The sequence below is a fragment of the Branchiostoma lanceolatum genome, chromosome 2, assembly GCF_035083965.1.
Source record: "Branchiostoma lanceolatum isolate klBraLanc5 chromosome 2, klBraLanc5.hap2, whole genome shotgun sequence".
Lineage (NCBI taxonomy): Eukaryota > Metazoa > Chordata > Leptocardii > Amphioxiformes > Branchiostomatidae > Branchiostoma > Branchiostoma lanceolatum.
The window spans coordinates 22177954-22194190 of NC_089723.1; the positions used below are offsets into that span (position 1 = coordinate 22177954).

The 16237-nt window shown below is 42.2% G+C and overlaps 3 protein-coding genes across 4 annotated transcripts; 1 reads left to right on the forward strand and 2 right to left on the reverse strand.

Annotated features, from left to right (window-relative positions):
- Positions 1–2909: 2909 nt before the first annotated feature.
- On the reverse strand, positions 2910–6726 carry LOC136427958 (uncharacterized). Its single transcript, XM_066417190.1, has 3 exons — positions 6226–6726; positions 5535–5747; positions 2910–5314 (listed from the first exon to the last, which is right to left on the reverse strand). Exons 1-3 carry the CDS (start codon positions 6510–6512, stop codon positions 5158–5160), a joined length of 657 nt encoding a protein of 218 aa, XP_066273287.1. The 5' UTR covers positions 6513–6726; the 3' UTR covers positions 2910–5157.
- Positions 6727–6772: 46 nt separating this feature from the next.
- On the forward strand, positions 6773–10831 carry LOC136426921 (anti-sigma-I factor RsgI6-like). Its single transcript, XM_066415641.1, has 6 exons — positions 6773–6868; positions 7408–7548; positions 8132–8303; positions 8798–8902; positions 9129–9347; positions 10586–10831. Exons 3-6 carry the CDS (start codon positions 8217–8219, stop codon positions 10829–10831), a joined length of 657 nt encoding a protein of 218 aa, XP_066271738.1. The 5' UTR covers positions 6773–6868; positions 7408–7548; positions 8132–8216.
- A 275-nt stretch (positions 10832–11106) lies between these two features.
- LOC136427955 (non-neuronal cytoplasmic intermediate filament protein-like) lies at positions 11107–15309 on the reverse strand. 2 transcript variants are annotated; one of them, XM_066417187.1, is made up of 7 exons: positions 14819–15308; positions 14510–14570; positions 14158–14253; positions 13556–13726; positions 13011–13136; positions 12414–12634; positions 11107–11586 (listed from the first exon to the last, which is right to left on the reverse strand). In XM_066417187.1, exons 1-7 carry the CDS (start codon positions 15187–15189, stop codon positions 11571–11573), a joined length of 1062 nt encoding a protein of 353 aa, XP_066273284.1. In that variant the 5' UTR covers positions 15190–15308; the 3' UTR covers positions 11107–11570. The 2 variants fall into 2 exon arrangements, with proteins under 2 accessions (XP_066273284.1, XP_066273285.1); XM_066417188.1 differs by lacking the exon at positions 11107–11586 and having other exon boundaries at positions 12410–12634; positions 14819–15309.
- Between the last annotated feature and the right edge of the window lie 928 nt (positions 15310–16237).

A 16237-nucleotide genomic window follows, 5' to 3' on the forward strand; every position in this document is an offset into this window, starting at 1 on the left:
ACTTAGGCGTTTTCTTGGACTGGTCAGATGGTTTGAGGGCTTTGTTGAAAGTCCATCTTTGGTAGCCACATTTGCCCAGGGCACCTCGGAGGTGTCGATGTTCGTCTGTTTTGGCCGTGTCTGAGGTGATGATGTTGTCTGCCCGATGAAAGAGAGTTTTTATAACTGCCAGTTTGTGTTCCAAAGGGTGGTGAGAATCAAAGGCCAGATACTGATCGGTATGGGTCGGCTTCCTGTATACTTCGAACTGGAGGCGACCATCTTTCTCTATGATGGTTTTGGTGTCTAGGAAAGGGAGCATATTATCTTGACTCGACTCCTGTGTGAACTTGATGTTGTCATCTATCTGGTTGATATGTTCAAAGAAATCATCAGCTACTCTCTTCTTTAGTCTGCACCAAGTGTCATCTACATAACGGAACCAGTTGGCCGGGGGAGTGTCCTTGAAAGTACTGAGGGCTTTGTCCTCAAATTTTTCCATGTACAGGTTTACCACGATGGGCGAAACTGGTGAACCCATAGCACAGCCGTGCAGTTGTTGGAAGAATTGTCCTTTGTAAGTGAAGTATGTGCACCCCAGGCAGAGGTCTAGCAGCTTGCATATTTGGTCCACAGATAACTTGGTTCTGTCTGCTAGTGTGTTGTCAGCCTCTAAGGCTTCCCTGACTACTGACACCGCTTCTTTGGGGGGGATGCAGGTGAAAAGGGAGCACACATCATACGAAGTGATGATATCATCTTCGTCTAACTGGATGTCTTTGATTTTGTTTACGAAATCTGCACTGTTCTGTACATGGTGTTGAGACTTCCCCACTAAAGGTCCCAAAATCTTCGCTAGAAAACTTGCTACCCCGTAGGTGACTGAGCCTATACCAGAAACTATGGGCCGTAGAGGGACGTCCTGTTTGTGGATTTTTGGGAGGCCGTAGAAAGCAGGGGGTTGTTCCGATTTGGGTTTGATTTTTAGATAGGTGACATGATCCAGAGCTTCATCAGTTTCTAATTTCTTGAGGGCTTCGATGATTTCCCTCTTAAACTTGGTAGTGGGATCTCTTTTCAAAGGCTTGTATGTGTCTTTGTCCCCTAAGAGGTCCTGTATCTTCCTGTCATACTGCTCCCTGTCTAAGACTACTGTGCATCTGCCTATGTCAGCAGGAAGAATCACTATGTCTTGATTAGTGGCCAAATCCTTGAGAGCGGTTTGTTCCTCCCGGGTAATGTTACTAGCAGGGGGTTTAGAGACTTTCAGAGTGGTAGCTACTTTAGTGCGTAAGGCTTCAGCCTGTTTGTATGACATATGGGCTCGTCGAATTGCTGACTCGGTCTCTGTGACAATATCGATGTTGGGGATTTTGTTAGGTGTTACTGCAAAATTTAGACCTCTAGAAAGCAGCGATTTCTCTGGCTCTGTAAGGGTATGGCTACTAAGATTTTTTACCCACCGCTCATCTGTTCTAGTCTGTGTTGTAGTTTGAGGGTTTGGACTGCTAGATCTCCAATTAGGGTCACTATCCGCTGTGCTGTTCACTTGTTTTTGCTGTAGGCGTTCGAATTTGCTCTTCTGCCTAGATTTACCCTTCTCGTGTTGGGAGAGCTGTCCACGTGTTATGAACTCTTTAGTTTCGGCAAAAGTCTCCTCTGATAATCGTTCCCTCAGTACTTGTTCAAGATTAGATTTTCTTGCGTTTAGTCCATCCAATTTGTAGTTGATCTGTCTGACTCTTTCGTTTAGTAGCTTTCTTTCCGCGTTAGAAATTATCTTGTTGGCGTTGAAGCCTTTGATGGAGGTCTTTAGGCGCAAACTGACAGGAGTGACACTTACCTTGAGGCACCGTAAACTGAAGCGTAGATGGTTCCGGTAGTCCGCAATCTTCCTGCTGGTGTTCTCCAGATCCCTCACTGAGCTCAGGCAAATCTTACCGTAATGATCCTTGATACGTCGATGAAGATTAGACATCCAGGTAATAAGATACGCCAAAAAGCAATTACTCAAACAACTGGATATGATTTGTATCCAGTTGTTTGAGTAATTGCTTTTTGGCGTATCTTATTACCTGGATGTCTAATCTTCATCGACGTAACAGCTTATGTTGTCCACAAGAAAATACACATCCACACAAAGCCCACTGCAGTACCGACGGAAAATGCCAGGAGAACCATTTTTGAACTTGATCTCTGTTACCACAACATCTACACACCTGCAAAATATCATAAAGATCCATCAGCGTTTCCGTCACTTTTTTCGCCTACATACAAACGCACAAAAATTAAAAGTCTGCTGCAGTACTGTTGAAAAACGCAAGGTAAACCATTTTTGAACTTGACCTTCCTTTGCACAACCAATACACACCTAGCAAAAATCATAAAGATTCATCAAAGGTTTCTTGAGTTATGCTCTTGACATACATACAGACCCACCAAACAGCTGGCTCAACCGAAAACATAATCTACCCCGAGTACTATGGTACTCGGCAAAGATGATTAATGAGAAAGTTTGTTTTGTATATTTGCTTGGCAGGTAGCTCAGACCCGATCCCACTTTGCCTTTGGGTCGGTCGTCCACGCCAAGCAGATGCCAAGCAACAGTCACTACACAGACTTCTTCTTCAACTACTTCGAGTGGGCCGTTCTGGCCAACCAGCTCAAATGGAAGCAAAATGAAAGGAATGAAGTATGTTATTCCTTATCATATGTAGGTGCTTGAACGCATTAACTCCGGCCAGGGCTTATTTTTTGAGCTGAATTCATTAGAAGGTGTGAACACTATTGCAAGCAAGATACCTCTAAAAAGTGTGGATGTGAGAAATAGTTCCGATCACGAAGATGCAAATGATATCATCACTTCTGAAGTTTTGCTGAATTTATTATGACAACACTCAAGTTATATCAACTCGATTGTCATGCAAACTATGACATATTTACTAGCTGTTCGTATTGATTATTTGTTTCGTCTTAGGGACAGTTGACGTTCGACTGGGCAGATCCAACGATCGCGCTGCTTGAAAGTCGAGGGTGAGTTGTAATCCTATACTATAGTGGCATGGATATATACTCGTGTAAACAATAGCATGTCTTTGCGTATACACTCTTACAATGTGGAATCTTAACGAACTTATAGCAATTAAGATCACCGTTGGCGTTACAAAAAAACTTGAGAGTAAGTTCACTACTTACTTTTCCATTTTTTGAAAACTTGTCTATTGCTACGGTCACAATTGGAAAAAAGGGCCAAGCCGTGAATAGTTTACGGGCTGTTTTTGTCACAATCGGGCGTAACCCCTAGCGGTGCTACTTTTGAAAAGCCTCAGAAGGAGGCAGCAGTTAGAGAACATGTTGCTAGGTTCAATGCTAGAGACATGGCAAACTAGAGGTATAGATTAGTTAATAACTTCTGCCAAGAATAGCATATACCGTTTTTTGTTGTGATAACTATACATCAGAACACCAATATTTTTCAGGCCGTTGACAAATTTATTGTACGCATTATGTGCCCATCTGCTATGCTGCATGTATAATAGTATGTAGGACAACAGTCCCTTCATGTACCACAAAAGTATTATGACCTATATTTTGAGTTTTCTTTCCGTAGTTGATGTATATATGACAAAGTTCATTGTTTGACAAGTAAAGTTGACTGGTATTTTGCCAATCCCAAAAAGGGATGATATCTACATCATATATGACTATAGTTGATTGTACATATGACAAAGTTCATTGTTTGACAAGTAAAGTTGACTGGTATTTTTGCCAATCCCAAAAAGGGATGATATCTACATCATATATGACTATAGTTGATTGTAAATATGACAAAGTTCATTGTTTGACAAGTAAAGTTGACTGGTATTTTGCCAATCCCAAAAAGGGATGATATCTACCTCATATATGACTATAGTTGATTGTACATGTGACAAAGTTCATTGTTTGACAAGTAAAGTTGACTGGTATTTTGCCAATCCCAAAAAGGGATGATATCTACCTCATACATGACTATAGTTGATTGTACATGTGACAAAGTTCATTGTTTGACAAGTAAAGTTGACTGGTATTTTGCCAATCCCAAAAAGGGATGATATCTACCTCATGTATGACTATAGTTGATTGTACATGTGACAAAGTTCATTGTTTGACAAGTAAAGTTGACTGGTATTTTGCCAATCCCAAAAAGGAATGATATCTACATCATATATGACTATAGTTGATTGTAAATATGACAAAGTTCATTGTTTGACAAGTAAAGTTGACTGGTATTTTTGCCAATCCCAAAAAGGGATGATATCTACATCATATATGACTATAGTTGATTGTACATGTGACAAAGTACATTGTTTGACAAGTAAAGTTGACTGGTATTTTGCCAATCCCAAAAAGGGATGATATCTACCTCATGTATGACTATAGTTGATTGTACATGTGACAAAGTTCATTGTATGACAAGTAAAGTTGACTGGTATTTTGCCAATCCCAAAAAGGGATGATATCTACCTCATACATGACTATAGTTGATTGTACATGTGACAAAGTTCATTGTTTGACAAGTAAAGTTGACTGGTATTTTGCCAATCCCAAAAAGGGATGATATTTACCTCATGTATGACTATAGTTGATTGTACATGTGACAAAGTTCATTGTTTGACAAGTAAAGTTGACTGGTATTTTGCCAATCCCAAAAAGGAATGATATCTACATCATATATGACTATAGTTGATTGTACATATGACAAAGTTCATTGTTTGACAAGTAAATGTGACTGGTATTTTTGCCAATCCCAAAAAGGGATGATATCTACATCATATATGACTATAGTTGATTGTACATATGACAAAGTTCATTGTTTGACAAGTAAAGTTGACTGGTATTTTGCCAATCCCAAAAAGGGATGATATCTACCTCATATATGACTATAGTTGATTGTACATGTGACAAAGTTCATTGTTTGACAAGTAAAGTTGACTGGTATTTTGCCAATCCCAAAAAGGGATGATATCTACCTCATACATGACTACAGATGATTGTATATATGACAAAGTTCATTGCTTGACAAGTAAAGTTGACTGGTATTTTTGCCAATCCCAAAAAGGAATGATATCTACCTCATACATGACTATATGCTTACTTCATGGAAAACACTGGTTGTAGCAGTTATTAGTCCAAAACATACTAGTCGTCAGCTTCCCGAAAACCGGTGTAGTCAGCGGAGGGAAAGTGACTCCGTATGGCGGCCACAGCACAGGAGGGCAAAGGCACACGGACCGACTTGCCAAGGTGCTCGTAGCACCAGCGTACAAACTGTCTGTACGCTGTGTACCTCTTCCAGCTGAAAGGATGGAAAGCAGTGTTGTTTATGAGGTAAATTTACACTTTTTAATCACATCGTATGAATGCATAGTAGATGTTACTCACATGATCATGTTATAATACAGGAAATTGTCATTTATTTGTTCATTGGTTCGGCTAAAACACAGACCGCAAAGGTTGCCCAACTACCTTATTCCACTCAGTATTTTTCATGTATTGTTTATTGTTTGCGTACTCACTCATTTCCAAAGTTGACCGCGTGGTCCTCCCGGAGGGCAAGGTAGGCTGTTTCGAGGACATCCTCGCTCAGACACACTTGAGCAAAGCCGCGGTGCTGAGTGATGCAGACAACGCCGGGGTGCTTCTCTCTCCGCTCACACACACGCATCTGCTCGCGGCAGCATACGCTTTCCCTGACCGTCGGGCTGTTCACGCATCCCCCACAAGAGCACCTGAAAGGCCAAACCCCGAAACAAATTGAGAATAGTCTTGAAACTTGTAAAAACGTAATAAGAATGCGTTGAAAACACCGCGTTTCCTTGAACTGTCGGTAGTGACATAGAAGGTTGGAGTTATTTCCATATGCTAATTAACAGCGTGGGTCGCCATGTTGTTTACCTTGATTTACAATAACAAGTTTTGGGCTATCTTTGTTGATATTTCATGTGTTACTTTCTTATTCTTTCATAAAGATGACCTAAGAGAGAATACGGATGAAGGTAGTTACAGGCATTGGCGGGCGACAAAGACCAGAAAATAATGACAGTGCCCCTTCATAAGTTGCTACACTCATCGCGAGGCGTGTGCACTTTCACCGGCATGTGACGAAAAGGCTCAAAACATCGTAAATACCTCTCCCCAAATAGGCCATAGCATGTAATCTCCATCCTATCAGAAAAATGTAAGCAACAATATCTGAGCGTTACTTACCATTCAGTATTTTGAAGCCTTTCGACATCCATAGGAATCTCGCCCGGAAATCCACCGCCTTGCGCGTCAACTTCACCGCCATGCCCGCCAGCGGCTCCGGGGTCGGCATCTTCGTCGCTGTCAGAATTCGCCTCATCCGACTGCTCATCCGACAGATACGGTTCGAATCTGTATGGTAAAAGGGCTCCTACGGCATCCTCGGGTCCCGAGTCAGAGTCGATCTCCTCACAGACGCAGTCCTCGCTGGACGAGGAGTCAGAAAAGTTTTCCAGATCGTCCCTGTCCATGTTGTTGTGATTGCGAAACTAGCGCGCGGATAACGGGCCCAATGAGTGAGAGCCAGCCGGTTACGTCACGGCATCACGTGACCGCCGATGGAATTTTTTCGCCGCGGGCCCTCGAGCTTTCCAAGAACGACAACTTTGAGAAGCTGTATAAACTTTATTCATGGTCCAAATTGATTACAAGAACGTTCAACTAACTGCACTATAGGTATATTTTTCATGTTTATATCTATTTCAGCTATTTTTCAATATGTCTGGCGCCCTTTAACTAGCTGTTCATATTGATTCTTTGTTTCGTCTTAGGGACAGTTGACGTTCGACTGGGCAGATCCAACGATCGCACTGCTTGTGAGTCGAGGGTGAGTTGTAATCCTATACTGTAGTGGCATGGATATGTACTCGTGTAAACAATAGCATGTCTTTGCGTATACATTCTTACAATGTGAAATCTTAATGAACTTATAGCAATTAAGATCACCGTTTCCGTTAAAAAAAAACTTTGAGAGTAAGTTCACTATTTACTTTTCCATTTTTTTGAAAACTTGCTTATTGCTACGGTCACAATTGGAAAAAAGGGCCACGCCGCGAATAGTTTACGGGCTGTTTTTGGCACAATCGGGCGTAACCCCTAGCGGTCGGGATTATTTTCGTAAACTCAGAGTTTAAATAACTCCGGGACCTGGTAACAAATAGACGCCATAAGGTAATCGTGAGAGCACCGAGAAGTTCCCTTCTTCACCGGGACACATTTATGGCTTTAGGGGGCTACACTCCTTACGGGCACTGGTTCAAATGTGACTGAGGCATAAACAGGGATTGTGAACAATAATATGCAAATATATGGTACACTTGTTTATGGTTGCTTTTGCTGATCTTTTTTCAACCATTGCCTGACCAGGATACCGATTCGCGGGCACAATGTGTTCTGGGGAACCGGGGACACCCATGTCCCCACCTGGCTGCCGGCGTACTCCGGGTCAGAGCTGGAGCAGAAGTGCTGGAAACGGGTTGATGACGTCGTGGGTCGGTATGCTGGGAGGTAAACCCTTTTATTTGAATCATTTCACAATACACACAAGTATCATTAAGTACCATAAAGCCCCAGAACCATTCTACCTGCATATGTCCTTAATATGAACGGGACTTGCCATGCTAGGTCAGGATTTACAAGCCACACAAGACGTGGTCCAGGGCCATGATACCTAGATAGTGGTATTCTCACCCCCTAGATAGAAGGAAGCCTACCACACACAAGCATTATTGAACTAATTCAACCTTCTGAGAACACTTAACAGAAAACCCTACTCTCGGAAATATGTCATAATCTTCACGATTTGATAAAAAGGTCACAATCTTCCCAACCAACCTCAGCTTCGAAAACACTGCATTGTACATCAGTCTTAATCAAAGGTCTTAATCTATTTTAGGGAGACGGGATCCGGATAAACTAAGACGTTCTGGTGCTATTTCGCACATTGTATTTTGAAGAAACGAAGCTTTTGCAACCATCTTCTCAAATCTAGCATCAAGATCAGACACTTGAGAATTTGCCACAAAGCTCATTATAAAGTATTATAATAATCGATTTGTGGGCAATATTTTCTTTCCTCACGCTGTGCCAGGTTGCAACATTGGGACATCAACAACGAGATCCTGCACGGAAACTTCTTCGTGGAGAAAACGGGAAACCCGCAGATCCGGTACGACATGTTCCAGAAGGTGAAGGAGAAGGACCCTGGTGTCAAACTCTTCCTCAACGACTACGGTGTCATCAACAGTGGTGCGATGACACAGGTTCGTGGATCTAGTCTGCTACATTGTCTAATAATAAAAGTCATCCTTTTCTGACAACGATTGACTTACCTTTATCACAGCATATTTGCATAGATATGGCGACGGAAAAAATCAATACTGTGTTGCATCTATCCGTCTGCTCTTTGATACGTAGCATCGAAGAGTACAAGTAAACATGGTTTATTTTGAAAATTCTGCCTTTCCTATATATACATTTGCTAATCATTTTAGAGTTACACATAAAGTTGTGTAACCAGCTTCTTATTAGTTGAGTGCCCAGTGCCTTGCACAGATCATGTGTAATCTTTTATATATATATATATATATATATATAGAGAGAGAGAGAGAGAGAGAGAGAGAGAGAGAGAGAGAGAGAGAGAGAGAGAGAGAGAGAGAGAGAGAGAGAGAATATGTGTATATACATTCAAAAGACATTGTAAAGCCTGGGTATGCATGCAAGAGATAAACGATGGTCATCATTGTGTTTTCCACAGGCCTACGTGCACCAGGCTGAGGAGTTGCTCGCTAACGGAGCTCCAGTCGACGCGATCGAAGCTCAGGGACACTTCAAAAGCCGACCAGACCCCGTCCTTCTTAAGGTACTGTTTCGATGTCATAACCTTTGGAAATTTTCCTTGACCTTGCAAAGGATTTAGAGAATACTTATCAACATATACACCGACGATTGCCTTTTAGGTATTTTCATATTGACGTCAAAATTTATCTTCCAAATATACAGCAAATACAATTTATCATCTAAAATGATTAATGTACACATTTGAGATCATAAACTGAGTTTACAAGACTCAATTTTTTCCTTTACAGAGTCGCTTGGACCTTTTGGCCACTGCCGGCCTGCCCATCTGGGTAACGGAGATGACCGTAGCCGAGCTAGACGAGTTGGAGAGGGCGGCGGGTTACGAGGACGCCTTGCGGGTCGCCTTCAGCCACCCGGCCGTAGAAGGAATCCTTCTGTGGTCCTCCTTTGGCATTGCGAATTTTGGCGATCCTTTAACTGCAATTGCCAGTGGAGATAACGTTGAGGTTCAGTACAAAATGATCTATCTAACATATCATTGATGTCAACATAAGCCTTCAAATGTCAAATGTGGTCATCCTTTGGCAGTGCGAATTTTGGTAATCCTGAAACTGCTATTACCAGTAGAGATTACGTTGAGCTGAGGTCCAGTTCAAAACAATGCATCTAACATATCGTGGAAGTCCTCATAAAACCTTAAAATGTCAAAATGTTTACAGACCAATAAAATATTACTGTTATAATCTGGGAAGCCACTCTTAGGACTCAATAGACGTGACATGTCATGATAACTGTGAACAGCAGCTTTTTAAGACCCCCATCCCACTTGGACGGCGCTCTCACGAACGAACGAAAATTTTTTTTTTTGCATTTTTGTGTGCTTTGTTGTCTTCTCAGTCATACCTTTACCTCTTGCAACATATTTGAATGATAAAATCAAGGGGAAAACAGATTCGATTTTGGTCCCTGCACGGTCGCTCAGTGTGTGTCTTAAGTTATATACATGTTCAACTTTTTGTTATTTTTCTGTGTTGGCTGTCATGTAAACTGTTTGCAATAAATATGTTTTATCATTTTTCGTTATTATAGCAACGTACATCACAGACGTTTGAAACACTTTTTGAACCACTGACAATACAAATTGGAAGGAATTAATTTGAATGGAAGCAAGTACTTGTACTTTTCGTCAATTTGTATTAGCCATCAACAAAACTATGATTTGACTACAAAATTCCCAAAAATTCAAGATACACCACTTCAAGCATGAAATTTGTTTGAACTACAGTTAAGACCATTCAATCCTCGCTGAGCGCTTGCTGTGATCATTGACCGCTCGCTGCGGCCCTTTGATCCCATCGCCATCCTCGGCGCGCTCACGGCGACTGTTTTGGACATGTTCAAAACCATCGCCAGGTGACGGCGCGCATGGCGCGCATGGCGCTCTCACCGCGCTCCCTCCGCGCTCCCACGGCGCTCTCGCCGCGCTCTCGGCGATCTCACGGCAATTTGGCCAAATTTAGGTCGCCGTGAGAGCGCGCTGAGAGCGCCGTCCTAGTCTAACTGTCTTGGGGTCGAAACGTTAAGCTCTCTACATAAAAGATAGTTGCCACATACGATGAATGTCAATGTATCTTGACATGCTTTCGTATTCAACGTATGGCTACACTTGGTATAGTTGAAGTAAAGTAATTTTCCTTGACCGAACGGTTTTACTTAATGCTCTTCTAAATCTTTGTCGCTACAGCTCAACGAGGCCGGTCGCCGCTGGCGGCAGCTAGTCTTCACCGACTGGCGCACCAACCAGTCCCTGCAGCACGGCACCACGACGCTAGCTGGACAGGAGTTCGACCTCCGCGGTTTCCATGGCAACTACGAGGTCAAAGTCAGGTTCCACGGTCAGGTGGTGGCCACCAAAACCTTCTCCCTGACACCTGGAGACGGACCGATGGTCGTGGATATAGACATGCCTAATGACGTCATTGTTGGCTGAGAGGCCACAGCTTATACATGTAGATGTCTACATTTATTTGATTATGAAAATGCAGAATAAAGTGAAAAAGAATCGCTTCAAGTCTTGGGGCATATTTCCTGTCATTGTTTAGTAAGAAGAAAGTGCATTTATAAATGACTCTTATACACATCCTTCTTTTCAAAATTCACATGGAACTTTATATTTGTCTGTGTGTCCCTGTCCTGGACACTGTCTGATATTTTGTTAAAGAGGACACAGAATCTACGTTTTGTAAAAAAAAAACAGACATTCAATTCAATTTTATTTCTTTTATTACGTTCGTTGCTTTTATATTTGCTGAAATCAATACAAACACTAACGTTACATAAGTATCAGAGCGAGAGTGCAGAGATGTGATAACGTGACAAACACGTGGACGTGGCACATCTATCATTCACTCCGTAGTTGTTTGTTTACCCAGCTGCTTCTCATTGTATTGTATACGCAACTTCACTCAAAAGCACGATGTCTTCTTTTTATCGTGATCGAGTAGTTTTTGCTTCAGTCTCTATTGTACCAGATTAACACTGGTATCCGTCTAAACATGCACTGTATGGACAGAAGAACGTCTAATGAAGATCTATGATTTTGATACCACGGGACTATATCAGAAGCTTGCTATGAAATCATCTTTTGCGTCGTAACATTCTCACATGCCGTCGTTTCTAGGGTACCGGCTGTGCCTGCTGTGCCGCCTGGCCCGGCTGGGGAATCTGGGCTAATGTCCGAACAACCTATGTAGAGATAATAAAGAGAAATAAACATTATGTGGTTAAATTGTAGACTGATTTCTCGTACTTAAGTTCACTGTGACACTCACGAGCAAAGTTGCTTCATTATTGCGTATGTCAGTTTTGGTGGTGATGACAACGTGAAAAGGTTTAAATCATATACTTTTCTTTATCTGCTGCACCCCCCCCCCCCATTAGAATCGGTCAACAAATTACCAATCGAAGCAGAGATATGAACTACGTGCAGATAAGAAGTCAAGATAAAGAAAATAAACAAAATGGAATCGTGGTATAAATGTACAGCCACGAGTGCTATTGGTTTTTTCTCTTACAGTTTCATGTAGGCAGCAATAAGAGAGGTGTTGGTTTACTTTTTTTTCAGCTTGAAGTAACTGGAGGTAACAGTTTTACTTTAATTTGCATGATATGTTTTGACAGGGTTAGACAGAGCTTTGGGGCTTGTCTATCCATAGAAGATAAATGTATCAAGCATCAGGCCACAGCAAGTACATGGATGATATCAGCGCGCTCATCAATTTCCACCTGATTTTGAAAAAGAATCCCATTCAGAGATGGTCAATATGTCTTTCCAAAATGGGAAATATGTCGTGTTGTAGCCTTAATTGTAATTCTAGAAGTTTCACTTTATTGAATACAGGAATAAAAGACCTGTTGGTTGTTATACCATATTTGTCTCTTCGACTCTTTTACAATGATTATGGTGTCTAATTTGGCCATCTTATTTTTCGCCATCTTGTTTTCCTCGCCATCTTTTTCTGTTTTAGCATTCAATTTGGAGTTGATGTCATCCATGAAAATTGCCTGTTTACCTCATCTCCTCCCCTTCCAACAGCTTCCTGTAAGCTGCTATTTCAATGTCGAGCGCCAGTTTGACGTTCATCAGCTCCTGGTAGTTGGTGAGATTCTGGGCCATCTCCAGCTTCATCTTCTCGATCTGCGCCTCCCGTTTCCCGATGGCCTGCCTGTATCCTTCAACCTCCTTCAGCATGCGGGCCTCTGTCAGCTTTAGGCTGTCTTCTAAAGCACCGTTCTGTCAGGAATACAAGAGAACATGGGATGAGTATATATTGGCAAATGATAGAGTACATAACACTAACTCTTAGGCAGAAAAGCAGATATTGGAGAGTCAATAGTTTAGAGACAGGCAGAAATATATAACTAATGGCAATTTACCCATCACTAGTTTGAATACAATGTAATCAGTCTTATAATCCAGTTTAAACATCGTTGAGACATTTGATCACTTTTATAGATACACTATATACACAAGAGAAATTGTTTGTGCCCACGTGTGTTCGGAGATCAGAGGTCATGTAGAAGAAAGTATGACTGTTTATGTCCAAAAAAATGTTGAAACATCCACAGGCTACCTCATAACACTTATGTTGACAGCATCACACACTCACCTTGCTCCTGATAGCCTCGGACTCGGCCCTTATGGTGCTGAGCTTCTTTTGGAATCCAGCCACTTCTGTCCTGGCGGCTGCAAGAGCCTCGCTGTCTTTCTCCCGTAGCAGGGCTATCTCCGCAAACTGTCACATATAGCAGCAAAGACAAGTGGCAACATTCCATAGATATGGTTATACGGTTATATAAGGTATGAATTTAAGTATTCAAAACTAGATAGTAGAAACAATCGGTCATTTCAGATGGCGTTTTTACCATTAGACATATTTATCTGCATAAAGCTTGCATAATTGGCCCTCTACATATCACATCAGCCTCGTAGGTCCTTAACAGTGGCTGGTCATACTGCACGACTTTTGTACATTAAGTGGCAACTTGCCCCATCTAACCTTTGCATGTCTACACGTGGGTCCCAGCGTCGTTTGAAGCTATCAATTAGGGATTCTTCAGACGTTCTTTGTATTTATACAACTACTAAGCTGTCTCCTGAAAAGAGAATATTTTTGAAGCACAAACGTTCTGGATTAGCCTTATCTTTTTTTACCTTCTCCTTGTACTTGGCTTCGGCATCTTGCTTGTTCGCCTGTCCGATCGTCTCGTACTGTTCACGGATCTCCTTCAGGGTGTCGCTGAGATCTGGTCCCGTCATCACCGGCTGCTGAGACTCTATCTTAGTCACAGTCAGAGCCAACTCTTCCTGCAGAACTGTCATCTCCTGTAAAATGTACCCATATTTATAAAGGGTTATTGTGAGGTAGAGTACATACAGGGTGTTGGTCCCAGAACCCATGAAATTACAATCCTATCATTTCACCGATCTTGTGCCCGTAAATTGCAAATCATAATCAGGAAATGATACTAATGTCGTAGAAAGCCAAAGTCAATACTAAATTAAAAAACAAGATCTGAAAGAATAAAAGATAAGGATCTATTGTATGGTATACCATACTCTGTGTGTTTAGCCATTTGTTCAACCTTCCTGACCACTTAGCTATTTCATGATGAAGGCAACATTCTTTGCAAAACTTTTTTATTCACACGCTTGCATCAGTTTTGGGGTTGCCGGAGGATATCAATATGAGCGAGTCAACATTACTTTACTTGCTAACTAAATGATTGGTATGACAAACAGATAGACTAGCTTACCTCCGAGTGAGTCTTCCTCACAAACTCAATCTCTTCCTGTGCGACCACCAGCCTGCTCTCGAAGCCCACACGCACCGCTGTGATGATTTCCAGTTCCTGAAACAGTATGGATTATTTCAGGGTAGTAAAGGAAAACGTTCTTTATACCCCATTCCTCTAGGACGGCGCTCTCCCTGCGCGCTCTATGCAACCTCAGCGCTCAACGAATTTCATTAAAAAGCGAATAAAAAACGAACTTTTTTGCGCCTGGTGCGTTTTGTTGTCTTTTCAGTCATACTTCTACGTTGCATAACATTCTAATTAAGTAATCAAGGATTAGACAAATCTGACGTAATAAGGGGACGAAGCTTACCATCTTGTGCTTCTCGATGTCAGCCTTCAGCTCTGAGCGCACTGATATCTGGTCCTCGCACCTATAACAAAACATGTGGACCATGCTTAGTAACGTGTGTAACGTGTGGACCATGCTGAATAACCGACCGACTGACCAACAGACCGACCGACCCACCGATTGACCAACCAACCAACCAACCAACCAACGCCCTAGCTACCAACCAATGCAATGAATAAAGAAAGAAACGTTTTGTTGAAACCTTGAAATGCTAAGAGAATTGCGTAGTTAATTGAAAGTAATGAATTTGAAAGCAATGATATAACGTACTTTCCCTGCCACTCCTCCGCCTGTGTCTGCCAGCTGTTCCTCTCCACCTCCACCTGGGCCTTCTCCTTCGACAGCTCGTCCACCTTAGTCCGCAGCTCCTTCAGCATCTCCTCGAACTTTGCCTTGTCGACGGGAGCGGCTTTGACCTGGGCGGCCTGCAGCTGAACCTCCAGGGTGGCGTTGCTCTCGTTCAGGGCTCGCACCCTGTCGATGTAGGTAGCGAAGCGGTCGTTGAGGATGCCGAGTTCTTTCTTCTCGCTGGCGCGGGTCATCCTGGCGTCGCTGAGGGTTTGCAGCGCGCCTTCGGAAGCTTGCATGGTGGAGGAATACTGAGTGGTTACAGCGGTCGTTCGTGACACCTGAGCGGCCATGGTTTCCTAGTGTGAGCTTCGAACAGGCTTGGAGGAGAACTGGCTGTCAGAACCGGGACGTTCGTACCAGAGAGCCGTAGACGGTGGGTTCTGAGCTATACCGGCCAGCGGGCGGTTAAAGCCTTTGAGCGGTCCATATTAGTTCAAGCTCATCAGTGTAACCACCCTCTGTCAATCATTGAGTCAAGAAGGCGTTTCATTGGTGAGGTGTTGTGTACAGTGATGCGGGAGGGTCCCTGTGCATATAAGTGTTGAAGAAGCCACCAGAAATGGCCTAAAATGCAGACAGATGTCATTGACTAATGATGTCCGGTCAAGAGCTGACTAGGACGATGTGAGGGGCATTCCGGAACCCAAATATGTGGGGCAATCAAATAGCCAATGTAAATGATGAAGACAGCCTTCTATTTATGAACTTTGAGATTTGAAAAAGATGTACCCACGTCTACGATGAATTTAGAATGAATTTATGGCTGTAACCTCTCAATGAACCTTTACTTCTGGCCTGGGGCTTCGGAAAGTTGAGGAGGTCATGATCATGTCTAAGGAACTAGGTAGTAATCTTCTACAGCACGGCTGTCTATTGGGGTGCTTAAAGACCATGACTTAATAATTAACACCGAGAGGGTTTCATTGCTGTGCGGGCGTATTTAAAGGCTTTGTAGGAAAAGCCTTTCAAGTACTAACTGGTAAACTAACCTAAACTAGTGTGTTATTGTACAGAATGTTGAATTTACAATATGTTTCAATTCCATCTATACCACTGGACACGTTTTTTAAGAAATATTAGAGCTTTTCTGTCCGGCAATCTTCTTCAATTATCAAAATATTTTTTTAGCATTCGTTCCTGAATTCGTTCCTGAATACCTAACCTTTATAAAAGTGCTGAACAGATGTATTTTTGTAATGTTTACATATCGTTATCCGTACTTGGAATATGAGGGTATCAAAGTGCTGGAATTGTAGTAACGAAATGCAATGTAAATGGCACACCGTTGACTTGTAAGTTCTGTTATTTAGGGTAATCAAATGCTTGATGTAGCTTTCG

Bases quoted from the DNA above. Each gene is read 5' to 3' on its own strand.
- LOC136427958 (XM_066417190.1), bottom strand. From the start codon at position 6,512: ATGGACAGGGACGATCTGGAAAACTTTTCTGACTCCTCGTCCAGCGAG. The intron at 5,748-6,225 runs GTAAGTAACGCT...TTGGCCTTTCAG, and splicing joins AGGCTTCAAAATACTGAATG to GTGCTCTTGTGGGGGATGCG. The intron at 5,315-5,534 runs GTGAGTACGCAA...CCATCCTTTCAG, and splicing joins GCGGTCAACTTTGGAAATGA to CTGGAAGAGGTACACAGCGT.
- LOC136426921 (XM_066415641.1), top strand. From the start codon at position 8,217: ATGTTCCAGAAGGTGAAGGAGAAGGACCCTGGTGTCAAACTCTTCCTC. The intron at 8,304-8,797 runs GTTCGTGGATCT...TGTTTTCCACAG, and splicing joins ACAGTGGTGCGATGACACAG to GCCTACGTGCACCAGGCTGA. The intron at 9,348-10,585 runs GTTCAGTACAAA...TTGTCGCTACAG, and splicing joins CCAGTGGAGATAACGTTGAG to CTCAACGAGGCCGGTCGCCG.
- LOC136427955 (XM_066417187.1), bottom strand. From the start codon at position 15,189: ATGGCCGCTCAGGTGTCACGAACGACCGCTGTAACCACTCAGTATTCC. The intron at 14,571-14,818 runs GTACGTTATATC...GTTTTGTTATAG, and splicing joins GCGGAGGAGTGGCAGGGAAA to GTGCGAGGACCAGATATCAG. The intron at 14,254-14,509 runs GTAAGCTTCGTC...ATACTGTTTCAG, and splicing joins ACATCGAGAAGCACAAGATG to GAACTGGAAATCATCACAGC.